Here is a 13,876-nt window from a genome sequence, read left to right as displayed (position 1 = left end):
ATAGTCTCAAGCACACAAAGGGCTAATTAATTGAAACCCCTACAATGGTCCTGCAGGGCACGACTGTAAAACAATAGCCACAGGAACTTTACCAAATACATACTACCCAAAGTGTCAAGAGCTTAATCAAATGTGTTCAAGGTCCACTATTAGGTGCAATTGGAGATTTTTATTCTATGCCATAAAACAGCGAACCACCCAATTTCAAAGGTTTATTTGGGTATTTACTGAAAGGTCAAGAGGTTGCTTGCTGTTTACCCCAAATACTGTCCTGCAAATATCAAGTTAAATAATGCCTCAGCCCAACATGGGATCTGTCTGTCTGTTTGCACCCAAAAAAATGCTGCATTTTAATATTTGTGCCAGAGCTGCCCAAATTTCTTTTCTGATAAAAGCCTGGGAAGATCATCGACTCTGATCGCCTTGCACTGGTTCCTTTTCTTCCCCTCGCCCTGGGAGCTTTCATTAGAGCAGGATCAAACAGAGGAGACACCCCAAGTCAGACTGACAGAAAAAGGGGGCTGTTTCCAGCGTCAGATTGGCAGGAAGTGCTTTGAAAAGCATAAAGCACTATAGAACTGCAAGGTGTTGCTATTAATAATTATTTGCTCATTAACTTTTTCTTTTTAAATATGGACTCAATTTTTAAAGACGTCCAGACTTAAAAAAGGAAAACAAAAAAAAGGCCGGGAGACATGAGCACTTTCACACATGAAGTACTATTTCTTCCTTTCTACAATCTCTTTACAATAATAACTTTTCCAAGATTCACAATGTGCTTTCTTGACAACTCTATGAAGCAAGAATTCTTTTATAGGTGAGGAAAGCAGGGTTTTTTCCCTCTCTCTGGCCAATAATTCATCAAAAAAAATTTTTTTTTTAAAAATTAAAGCAGTTTCTTAAGCGATTCCACTGACCCCCCTCACCCCAGTGTTAACCAGAAGAAGAAAAAACTAGGAAATGGAATTTCCCTTGATCAAGAAGACCCCAAAAGAGCAAAACAATATGTTAGCTGAAGTTTGATGCACTGAACCATCCCAGGAAGTAACTGTTATTCTGATGAGTTAAAATAAGAGTTCATTTACAAAAACAAATGCTGCCTTTAATTAATTTAAACAAGTTTCCTTTTCTTGAAGAGTTTAAGTGTGGATACTGCAAGAAGATTTAAACCATTATCTCAGGTCTGCAGCAATTAAAAAGCTTCTGGATCCCAACAATCAAACTTAAATACAGTTTTTCTCTCCTTAGGGATGGATACTTATCAGTCCAGCTTCTCAGTTCTGTGACCTGCAGGACCTTTGTTGGAGGTGTTAATCCTTTTTCACATGAGAGACTGAGAAATGTTCTTTCAGAAGTGATATATTGCTTTTTTCTCCCTCCTCACATCAAAGGAGTCCAATTTTTTCCTTTCTCATTGCCCCTTCAGCAAAGAAAATATGGGAAAACGTGGAAATATAATAATTAGGTTTGCTTGGCACCCAGATGAAACTTTATTTGGGTTCTTCCTCTTCATTCTTTGGGTCAACAGACAATTTCACCCACAGACTTTAAGAAAAAAGTAGGACAAAAAGCCTGTTTACCTTCTACATAAACACGTCAGGTACTTTTGAAACAGGCTTTGAAAAAGGCTTTTTCTTTGATACCTCCTCTATCAAAGTGTGAGAGGAACAACGGTTTCCACCTTCACAGAAAAAAGCACTTCAACATGATTTTACCCCGCATGATACGCCAAGGATCGCCCTGATTCACTTGGTACAGTCTGTAGAACTCTGGAACTAAAATGCTGATGGGGAAAGCGATGGAAGCGACAGAGTCCACACAGACACCCTAGCCTCACACTCTTCTCTACCCGCTCCTTTGGCCCATCATGGTACAGCAATCAGGCAAGTCCTATCTCCAGTCTAGAGCGCCCAGAAGGCTGCACGGAAAACTTTTGAGGGGAGCAACAGTTCCGAACTCTAACCAGTCTTCTTTCCCAACTGAACTAAAAAAATAAAATAAAAAAAGAGAAGAATCACTTTGTCAAAATAAAATAATAAATGCTGTGTTGCATGGCAGGGTTGTTTAGTGGGTAGTATAACCGGCATAATTATCAGTCAGTTGGCCTTTACCAGTATTTTGCACGCTTCTAAAAGATGATGTGCTTCAGAATCTTGATCGAAGTTCCACCCCCCCCCCCCACATACTCTTTCTCAGGCTAACACCTGATCACACATTTACTCCTGAACTCACAAAGAAGCAAGAAGAAGCGAGGCTCTTCAGAGCTCCCCGGAACTCTCATCAGATTTAAAGAATGGTAACCAGCTTGCTGAAGTTCCCACATCTGAAAAGTGGGCTGAGAATGAATGCTCTCTGCTGCTGAACCCTGATCTGCTTTTCTGTTCAGCTGCAGGATTGTCTGCCGCTGGTTTCTTTACAGAAATACTTTCCTTCTACTTTCCTTCATCCCTCAGCTCCCAGATCAATCCTCCTCAATTTCTGAGGTCACAGAAGGTGGTACTGCTGTATTGTGTCTTCCTACATTTTTAAACAGCTACTGATAAAACACTTTCACTCTCTTTCCCAGCCCAGTTATTACACTACACTCATGCTGATTCCCAACTAATTACTATTTATTTTCTTGCTTCAGTTTACCCACTCAATCTGTCATCTTCAGTCTTTGTCCTAAAGTTTGTTTTTTTTAAAATAACTTTTGCATGTGTCTATATTCTTTCCCATACACCTGGAGCTACCTGGTTAAATTCCCCTTTCTATTGCTCCATGTATCTACAGGTTCTCTTGCTACCCTGCCAACGGCTGTGTGAATTATTGGCCAGAGAGAGGGAAAAAAACCTGCTTTCCTCACCTGTACATGAATTCTGTTTTTGTAACCATGATTTTTTTTTTTCATTTTCTGTAACACTTAGAGGGAAGGGGTATTGAAAATGAACAACACAATTTACACTGTCTTGGAATTCAGAAAGAATCTCTGATGGCAGCTTCGAGTTATACTTTTAAGTGGAAGACTTAATCAGGAAATCCAGGGGACCAGGCAGAGCAGAGGGAAACTTTAGAAAAAAGCTAACACAAGCTCAAAATGCAGATCCTTGAGACTGGCTGCTGGGGAAGGTGGCAGCTTGAAGGTACTCACTCACCAGTAAAGTGAACACCCATCACTCAAATATTCCACAAATAAGGAGGCAAACACTAACTAGATTCACTCCAGCCCTTGTTCTGTCTTGTGTCTGGATGGAGACACACACATACACACACACACACACACACACACACACACACGTATGTAATGTCAACAAACCACTAAAAAGACTGCATGGTCAACTACTGCGTAAGACCTTCTCAGGGCTCAAGTCCATAGGTTGGGGGGCTTAACTAGTAGGGCTACATTGAGTAAATTTTGCCAATGACTGGTATTCCAGGCTGAGTGCTTAAAAGTAACCAGGAATCAATGTACAAAAATCATTCTGCTTTAGCATTCATCTGTTCTATGAAGATGACCTCAAAATCCTTGTTTGAAGCCCTGGACCTCCCTAGCCCTCTACTTCCAGAGGCCTGTTGGATCTTCCCACCTGGACCCCAGTACTTCAAGTTCAACACGACAAGCAACAATAGCTTACGAGGCAACAGGGAAGATGGGCTGGAAGCCGGCCTTGAGTCAGGAAGACCTGAGTTCAATTCCTGCTTCTGACACACAGTGACCCTGGGCAATTCACTGTTCTGGGCAACTCCCTAAGATTAGAAGTTACTTGGGTGGAGAATTTTCAAACCAGGAGCTTCCCCTATTGATAAAATCACAAGTCCAAGCAGACCAAAACCCAAAAACCATTGGACATCATTGGCCTCCTTAGCTAACACAGACTGGCTCTCTGAACAAGGTGAATTTTAATCAGTGGTAGCTTTGATCTAAATCAGTGGTCTCCAAAGTGGGGGCTGTGGAGTGGGGCATGTGATTGACCAATCAGAGGATGGGAAGATGTGTCACACACCTGGGGGAGATGTCCCCTCTAACCTCCCACTCCTGAAAGGTTAATTATGGGCTTATCTCCAACTCTATCCCTTCAACATTCTTTCACTTGGTCCCCTCTCACTGCAAGTCTCTCTCGGGGGACCCTCTGGGAGACTATTACCTCCCTCAATCCAGACACCCACAGGAGCTGGGCAGGCAAAATTCCTCACCCTGCATCCTCCCACCAGTACTGCCATTGCCAGACCTCCCCCATCACCTCAATTGCAGTAAGCTTCCCAATATACACTGACAGACAGACAGACACACACACACACACACACACACACACACACACACACACACACACACTTCCACTAGAGAAGAGCAAAAACCCCAAGATGAGTTATCATGGATGGCTTATAATCATATTATTTCTAACCCCCAACCCCTACCTCCAAATCTGCCTTTCTGAAGTAGCAGAAGGCTGGACTTGGAATTCCAAAGATCTGAGCTCTAATCTTGCCTCATATACTTACTAGGTATGTGACCCTAAGCAAGTCATTTAACCTTTCTCAGTTTCAGTGTCCTTATCAGTAAAATGAGGAAAATAATGACATCCACTTCACGGAGTTATTGTGAAAATCAAATTAGACAAGGTGCTAAAAAAAATGTTATTACTATTATTATTGCTACTATTCCAGGCTCCCAGGTTCTCAACCTCAACCTCATCATACTTGACTCCTCATTCAACTGAAACTTTCTTCAAAGTTATCAATGGTCTCTTAATCACCAAATCTGATGATCTTTTCTCAAACCTCAAAGTTCTTGACTCGTTTGTGGCATCTGACATTTTATCACCCCATTCTCCTGCTTATATACTCTGTCATTTCTGAGTTGTCCTCCCTCTTTTCTGTGTGTTTGTTGATTTTTGAATGCATATTCAGTTCATTAATTTTCTATTTTTTCTATTTTGTTAATGTATGATTGTATGGATATGATTTCCCCCAAGGACTGTTGTAGCTGCATCCCAGAAAACTTTGGCATGTTATTTCATCATTATTTTCTTGCTGTTTAATGCTTGTTTGCAATATCCCTGTACCCTAGTGCATGGTCAATTTTTGTAAAAGTTTCACGTGACAAAGTAATATGTATGTTCTTCTGCTGTCCCATTTAGAAGATACAAAGTCTTTTAACTCTATCTTATATGTATGTTCTTCTGCTGTCCCATTTAGAAGATACAAAGTCTTTTAACTCTATCTTCTCCAGGAATTTGTTCGGTTCCATATTTTCCCTTTTATCTTTCAAAACCGATACGAGGATACTGAAGTCTCCTGTCACTATTGTGTTACTGTCTATGTCTTCTTAAAGCTCAGATGTTTTCTTTATCAGTTTGGATGCAAAGGCATTTGGAACATATATGTTCATTATCGATACTGATTTGTTGTCTATGGTTTCTTTCAGCATAATATAGTTTCTTTGTTTATGCTTTTTTATTTTTTGAATGTTTTTGCTTCATCTGATAGCATGATGGCAATGTCTTCTTTAAAAACTCATTTTATGCACAGTAAATTTTTTTCCATCCTCTGTTTTATTTTGTGTAGGTCTTTTTTTTTTAAGTATATTTCTTGTAAGAAACAGATTGCATGGTTTTATTTTTTAACCCAATATGTTTACTCTTTTTCATTTACTGAACTGTTTAATCCATTCACATTTAAAGTTATGAGTTTTATATTTTTTTCTATCTCTAATATTGGGGACTTTTTCAGTTTATGATTTTTCCCCTCTCCTACTGTAAAAACAGTATTATGTTCCTTGAGTTACTTCACTTTAAACTTTTTTTTTTAAAGGAGCCCTGTTCTTTCGTCCTCCCTGAAGCCCCCCTCCTCATTTGTCGTCTCTTTCACTTCAGGGTTTTGTTTATTAGTTCCTCTCTCCTGTTTTTATCTGGTTATATATTTCTTTCCCCTCTTTTTTTCTCTTCAGTGAGGTAGATTTCCCCTTCAGCTATTCCTGTTCATTAGTAGTTAAAAAATTAGATCATTTTCCCCCCTTTTTTTTGTGCTCCTTTCTAAAAAGGATTCCTTTCACTCTCTTCACTATCCATCTTCTCTTTCTGTTTACTCGGGACGCTTATTCTCAATCCATGACTCCTATAAGCATCTGGTCTCTCTCTTTTCTCTGTACTCTTCATTCAGCAGGCCATATTTCTTTCCACTGCTACTGTTTTTCCTATTGATTTATCTGTTTATGTTCAAGGTCTCTGACACTTCTTCTCCCTGAAATCTTTGGTACTTTGAGCCTCTCCCCACCCCTATTTTCCTTATCCTTCCTTGCTGACTCTCCCCATTCTGATCATGGTTTCCTTGGGGGCTGGACTTCAGCAGGTCTCAGCCTCCTCCCACACTGGGCAGCACACAGTTCACCAGTCTAGATCTCTGCCCTAAATGACTTTTGGGTGGCGAGAACTCACCACTGCTAGAAGCTGTGCTTTTCCCTCAGGGTTGGTGGAGTGCTGCACGGCTCCTACAAGCACAAAGTCCTGTACTGATGATCTTTCCCAATTCCTGTGTTCCTGATCTCTCTGGCTAGCCATGGGCAGTCCAGAGCCTGCCTATCATGGCATTGGTAGAGACTGCTTTCCCTGGCACTGGGATGGGTGCTTCCAGGTTTTGGCCCCAGGCTTTTGCTACTGAAGGGCTATAGCCAAGATGGCTGTTGAGGCTTAATGGAACTTCCATAGCCTGGAGCCAGAGCTCTGTGCCACTGGAAAGGGGGAGTAAAAAGGGGAAAATCAGGGTGTAGGGGTGAGTCTTGGTGTAAGCCTGAGTTGTATCTTTGGGTCTGCTAGTGCAGCCTTGTTGTAGGAAAGGGGTGCTGCATGAGCTCAGGGTCAGTAAACACTAGTTTATGGGTTTGGGGGTTTGTCTGTTTCTTTTTCTTCTTTTGGATTCTTGGTGTCCTAGACCATGAAAACGCTGAAGCTGCTTTATCTTTGGTGAATGATTTCTGTTTTGGAGAGGTTTGAAAGATTATGGGGATCAAAGAAAGTATCTAGTCCACCATCTTGATACTCTTGTAGTGCCTCCATCCTATGTGACCACTCCCTTCCAGTCCTCTTCGCCGAATCACCATCTCTAACACACCCCCTAAGTCAGGCCTGCACGCCATGTGGCCCGCCAAAGGATTATGGGTGGCTCTCAAAAAGTGTGGAGGATGTATAACAGGCTTGCACAACATACCACCCAAGGGCTGCTTTGGTGGGTCATAAGTGGCCTGCGCTCCACAGTTGTGCAAGCCTGTCCCAAGTGTAGGTTGTCTCCCAAAGCTTCATCCTGGGCACTCTTCTCTTCTCTCTGCATACTCTCTTACTTGGTGACCTCATCTGCTCCCACTGGTTTAATTACTCTCTCTATGTAGATAACTCCTAGATCTACAGATCTATATATCTAACCTTAACCTCTCTGCCGAACACCAGTTCTGTATGACCAGCTGCCTGTGGGACATCTGGAACTAAACACCCCATAGAAACCTCAAATGCAATACATCCAAAACAGTAATCATTACCCCTTCCTCCCAAGCCCACTTCTCTTAAATTTCTCTGTTTTTGTGAAGGTATTACCACCCTTCTAGTCATCTAGGTTTACAATCTTGAAACTACCTTTGACTCTTAACTTACTTTCCACCCCATATATTCAATTGGTTACTAAGTCTCATGTAGAGAGAAATGATATCTTTTACATCTGTCCCTTTTTTTCTACTCAAATAGCCACCTCTGTTCAGGGCCTCATGATCTCCTGACTGGACTACTGAAAGAGTCTCCTAATTGGTTTCTCTGACTCAAAGTTATCTCCCCTCTCCTATCCATCCTTAACACAAAGTAATTTTCTGACCATGCTATTCTCCAAATCAGTCAACTGCAGTGTTTCCCATGGCTTTGGGATCAAATTTATTTCATCCTTTAAAAATTTCCATTTTGTATAGGTTTTATAATACACATTAATTATTAGTACAGTAAATAATTTAAGAATGAACAACCATATGCAGACTGGGAATGCATCATGCTCAAAAATTTTAGATGGGAACGTGTAATTTAAAAAGTTTGGAGACCACCGATCTAAGTTATTATTTAAATCACTAACTGAGGAATTTAATTCAAATCACTCACCAGGAACACTTGATTTTAATCTATGTTTTCTACCAAGATTATGTTCTTCTTGATCATTATAAAACATATATTCTTATTATAAAATTTAAAAAAGACATTCTTCCTAAATGCTTATAGATGTTCCACTGTTATTTTAAAAAACATGCCCATTAACTGAACTCATCATTTTTCTGTCTTTCCCAACTGTCTCACATCCATCAGTGGTACCACCACTTTCCAGTCTATTGTACCAGAATTAGAGCCTTTTTGAAAAAACTCTCACACTATTTCTTAGAGCAGATACTGGGCTTTTCCCTCTTCTCTGCAACCCCAGGTTTTAGCACAGTGCCTGGAAAACAGTAAGCACTTAATACAATGCTTATTGACTTAATTTGGTGAATTCTGAATATTAGAGAATTTATTAGAAGAACAACCTGCTGTGGAAGGAAACAAAGAAATAAAAGGTCCCTAATAAGCTTATCATCAAATTTTCTTGATATCATGGAGATAAGACGATTATATGTTAATATAACATATTATATGCATTTAATTGGAAAGCCACCAAAAAATGAGCACTTTAATTCATTTCATTTTCAAAGAATGAATATTCATACAGCATTATGTACAAGTCTACACAAGCCTGGCACATAGTAGATGCTTAGTAAAAGCTTGTTGACTGACTAGTCATTGTGAGTAGACGCAAAGAAATATGACAGGGCTCCTACCCTAAATGGGATTATAATTTGTTTAACCAAGTAAAACAATAAGCTTTGGCTTTCTGAATATTTTACTGTAGCAACCAACATATATAATTATTTTTCTAAAACATGCATTTTTGAATTTTTAACTATTTTAGTTTATATACAAAATATTATTTCTTAGGGGACAAAAGGTAGTTTTAGTCCTAACTTGAAGCTCACTAGGCGACAAAAAGAGAGGAAGAGCTCGACATAAGAGATAATTTAAGTAGACAGACAGATTAAGTAGACAGGATAACCTACTTGGGGTAATCAAGAACTGACCGAGCCCAGGGTCTGAAGATCCCACCGAGTCCAGCAGCTACATGAACCAGAATCCCCTCTACCACATTCCTTCACCTGAAGATGCTGAGGGCGAGGTCACTCATTTATCTCCCAAAGAACCTCAATCCATTTTGGGGATAACTCTACCATTAGAAAGTTCTGCCTCTGAACCAGCCAAATCCACCGATCTCAAGTTCCCACCCAAGGCTGTTAGCGAAGAAATCAAGTCCCTCTTCCACAGGAGGATCCTTCAGATACTCAAAAAGAGCTATCATCTCTCAGCAGAGAGATGGCGGACAAAGAGGCACAGAACGCCCAGGCACACCCAATGTGCAAACTTGAACGATCCGTGGCCGGGAAGGAATTCTTCTTCCTTTCTGGGGGCAAGGGAGCAGGAGTGAGTTGTGGGAAAGACAGGTGGGGTAATGGAAAGGGCTATTTTGAAAGGGCAGGGAAGGAACAACAAACCACTTAAAAAAATAAACACAACAAAGCAAATGGAAGCTCAGCAAAGGAGAAGCAGACAGGCAGGGTGGGAGCAGAACCTCCATATTATATTTGAATTTTTTTAAAAATAAGCTGTAGTATGGAAAAGAAAAACTATAGAACAGAAGTTCATCATCTCATATCTATACAATCTCCTTTTTGTTTTTCTTTGTCTATCGAGATGTATCCTTCAGTAAGATACATATGAATATGCTGATGTTTACTGAGTTCATAAGAACAATGAAAATTTTTTTAAAAAGAAAAACAAACAAATGAAGACTCCAAAGAGCCTTACTGTGTGGTAAGAGCACAGATTTTTTCTTTGAAAGGCAAAGTATCACTACCTCTCCTTAAGTTTATTTAAATAATTTTAGTTACAGTTCTAAAAGCTGTATTCCCAGAATCCTACATACCAACCTAGACTGAGAGACAAGGCTGGATAGGACTAGGTATTTAAAAGAAGAGCTCGTCTACACTGGAGTCCGGGTGTGCCTCCACCCAGCATTCCACAGAAGCTCTGTTCCCTGCCTTTTTACCCCCCTCCGATCAGTCTGATGAAGCTGCCATGGAGGACTAACAAGGGAATCCACATTAATCAGAGGCTTTTTACCCTTGGATTAAAAGCCATCTGGAAAAGGAAAACTAGAGAGACAAACTCCTTAGCACAAGTGAAAGGTCATCAAAACCCAAGAGAATGTCTTCCATTTGGTTCCACAGAGATGTACCAGTCGCCCTCCCCCTAAAACAAAATCTGTCTGCGAGACTGTTCCTTTAGAGTCTTTGCAAGAAGGGGAAGGCAGGAAAGGCCTCTGTCAGTGAGCCTTCATTCCTCTCCTCAGTCCAACTGAACCATGAGCCCCAAGACATGCGGGCATTTCCCTCCAGAGCTGTATTTCCAGGAGTCTGCTACGTCTGGGCCAGGGGGGAGCAGGCGGGGAAGGCTGGGTTTGGAGTCACGAAGGACCCGTGTCCCAATCCCGCTTCAGTCACAGGATCTGACATAGCTATGTGACCCTCAGAGATGACCTTCCACATACTGTCTGCCTCTCGTCTGTACCTGGATAGTTAGACACTGTTTTCCCCATTAAAATGGGAGCTCTCTGAGGGCAGCAACACGACTTTTGACTTTCTTTGCATCATCAGCACTTAGAATAGTGCCTGGAACACAGTAAATGCTGACTGACTGGCCAGCAGTGGGCAAATCCTCTAGTAGCCCTCATTTTTTCACCTGTAAAATGGGTATAATACTACCTATAGCATCAACCTTAAGGAGTACTAATGGATATAAAATGCTGTGCGACTACAGCACTGTGTCACTGTCATTATTATTATTATTATTATTATTACTGGAATGTATCCAATCATCAGAGCACAACTGCCTCAGTTACGGCATGTTACTGATGGGGCAAGTGTTCACCTTACTCAAGTGTGAGAAGTCAGACTGAGGCTACTTCATTAAATATGCCCCACTTAATTAGAGTTGTTAAGGCCTGTTTCTGAGGAGTTGGCAATTTCTGCTATTTTTGTTGTTTTTCTCTCTATGAAATCACACTTACTACTCCTTTGGGAGTAAATCGTCATTTCCTAAAATGGAGCTGGGGGGGGCTTCAGGCAATCAGGGTGGTTCGTGTTACAATCCTTCGGCCCAGAATGTATCCTTAGAAGAGACAAAGATGGAGGTGATGCTCTAAGGGATAAATAGGAATATCTATTTATGAGTCAGGGGGGAGACCGCTCCAGGTAATGCTCTACAATAATACAAGCTGAACCGTGGACGTGGGAGGAAAGAGACAACGTGGGTCACAGAACTGAAATACGGTTTGAGAACTCTAGTCATTTGTTAAAGGAAGCCCTAGGGGAGAAAAAGTGTCAAGTTCTAGAAAGATGAGGATCATTCTGGGTTACAAGAACAACCAGCAACATTCCCTTAACAGGCAATGAAACCAAAGGCCCGGAATACACATATGTCATAATTCACCACCCAGCAGCTACGCCAATCACGGCAGTTCCACAGCACACACCAGTCACACCGGTCACACCGTTCGGTGTCTCAGAAGAAGATCAATGCGAGAACTAACAACACAGCTCCTCAATCATGAAATAAATGACTAGACATTACTTTACAAAGGGCCGATACAAAAGCGCTCACCAGGAAGGCATAAATCTACGTTCAACAAGGTCACTGTGAAAGTCTTTTTGAAATGCCATTTACCTTTCTGCCCATGGCGGCTACTGAATTTGTCTCCAATTTCGGGACGTCTCGTCTGTCTTAACAGCATTTTGATGAGAAAAGCATCCTCTGCATTTGAGGATATCATCACCTTTTCAATGTAGGAATCTGTCGCACCTTTGTAGCTAAGGAAAATAGAGAAATAAAATGTTTTCTCACACTGCCCTTCCAGAGCCCCAAAGAGAACCAGAAGAACCCCAACAGAGGGGGCGGCTTCCCTTCCCCACCAAGTTCAGGCCACAGTGCCTTTTACAATCCCATAGACCCCAGCTCCCCCACAGGCACGTCATCCCTTTTCTCTCAGGCTGCCCTGTCTCTCCCAAAGAAGTTCTGAGCCAGACTTCATTTCTCCCCCAGTGACTCTTCTGGGAACTTACTGATTCCCTCTGCGGTGGGCTCCCACATGCTAAGAGCAACAGTTTACTGGCGGGTTATCTCTGAAGTCAAAGGTAACATGGAATTCTAACTTACAAAAACTAAGCATCCTAATGGTTACAGAATGTTTGGTGTCAGTCTGAAGTCCTCTCTTTAGTTCAACTGAAGTACGGAGACATGTGCTATCATATAAATACACACACACACACACATATATAACATGTAAATATATAAATAACTCCAACTCAAAAAGAAAATGCAGAGGCTGAGCATCAGCACATGAGGACTTTTCAGATAAAGCATTTATAGACACCATGCCCCGAGGGCGCTAATTGAGCCTCCATTGATCAGTAAAGCATTTATTAAACATCTACTATGTGCTAGGCACTGTGCATACCTGTCGGTGTGTGCACCCACACACGAGACACATGTTACATACTTAAATCCTCAAAGTTAATTTTATTTTCTAAGAATTTTTATTGGTAGATTTTATTTTGATAGCCTGAGAATGATTGCCAACTCCCAACTAATTCTTCCATAAAATGTAATTTCCCAAGGAGCAGAGCAAATTAGCATAAAGAGCCAACACATGATTCCAGTTTAGTTTTTCCAGAAGAATAACAGAAGTTACATTTCCATCTGCTCCATCCCTCCTGTCACTGCTTAGCTCTCCTGAAGTACAGGATAAAGAGACCTGGGGGCATCTCCAGTGTCCAGTATGCTTCTCTCCCCCATCCCCACCCCGACACAGACACACACACCCCTCTCAGACTACTGAAAGCCTGCTCATCCTTTAAGGCCCAGCTCCAATAGCCTTCCTTCTCCCTTGGGCCTCATGTAGCACAGGGCTTGAGCTTCTCCTATGGACTCAGCATGCAAAAATTTTGTATCCGGGGGGTGTGTGTGTGTGTGTGTGTGTGTGTGTGTGTGTGTGTGTGTGTGTGCGCGCGTGTGTGTGTGTGTGTGTCGCGCGCGTGTGTGTGTGTGAGAGAGAGAGAGACCTCCTCTGACTAGCGCATGAGAGCAGGACCACACACACACCACATCTCCACCTCTCTCCCCAGCACAGGGGTCTGCACAGAGTGAGCACTTGGGACTGTGGATCCCACCGCCAAGATGTCCATGAAGGCTGGTGCTAGAACCCAATAGCAACCATTTCTCTTTCCCTGGCTTCCCAGACCCCAAAGCCCAATTTCCACAACCCTTCCTTTCTCCACCCTCTTGCCAAGATGGTGGCGCACAGACACCTACGTTATTGGGACATCTTTATACTGCGGCTGCTGAGGCACGCTGCTCCCCTCTAGGGGAATCTGGGTGACCGTCGGCATAGACTTGTTCACAAGCACTTGTTTGTTTTCGACTTTCTCACCTAAGAAAACCAGAAGAACATTAGGTTTCTATACCAGCTCCTTGAAAATGCAGAAGTCACTGACACATGAAGTTTTGGTCAGACCTGCTAAAGTAAGGAGGGAGATTCCACAAGTAGATCTAATCCAATGGGCCATGCTTATTACTCTACTGTTTTTCAAAACAATGAATTAAGATAAGAGCCCTGGATTTCACACCCAAAGTAGTAGTTTTCATGCTTGGTACTGGCTAAGAAGTAGGGAGGTGGATCAGTGGAATAGGTTAAATACAAGACACAGTAGTCAATGGCTATAGTAATCTATTATTTG

At 41.7% G+C, this 13,876-nt stretch overlaps 1 protein-coding gene across 1 annotated transcript in view; it reads right to left on the bottom strand.

The window, feature by feature from the left end:
• Nucleotides 1-13,876, bottom strand: part of POLR3B (RNA polymerase III subunit B) — a 147,217-nt gene that overhangs the window by 27,551 nt on the left and 105,790 nt on the right. The window contains exons 22-23 of the mRNA XM_020982425.2: nt 13,452-13,569; nt 11,808-11,950 (exon numbers count right to left, since the gene is read on the bottom strand). Coding sequence (XP_020838084.1) covers nt 11,808-11,950; nt 13,452-13,569 — 261 coding nt within the window. The remainder of the gene's footprint in view (nt 1-11,807; nt 11,951-13,451; nt 13,570-13,876) is intronic.

Source organism: Phascolarctos cinereus, unplaced genomic scaffold (assembly GCF_003287225.1).
Source record: "Phascolarctos cinereus isolate Bilbo 61053 unplaced genomic scaffold, phaCin_HiC Scaffold_1;HRSCAF=81, whole genome shotgun sequence".
NCBI lineage: Eukaryota > Metazoa > Chordata > Mammalia > Diprotodontia > Phascolarctidae > Phascolarctos > Phascolarctos cinereus.
This window is presented reverse-complemented; position numbering and strand designations above follow the sequence as displayed.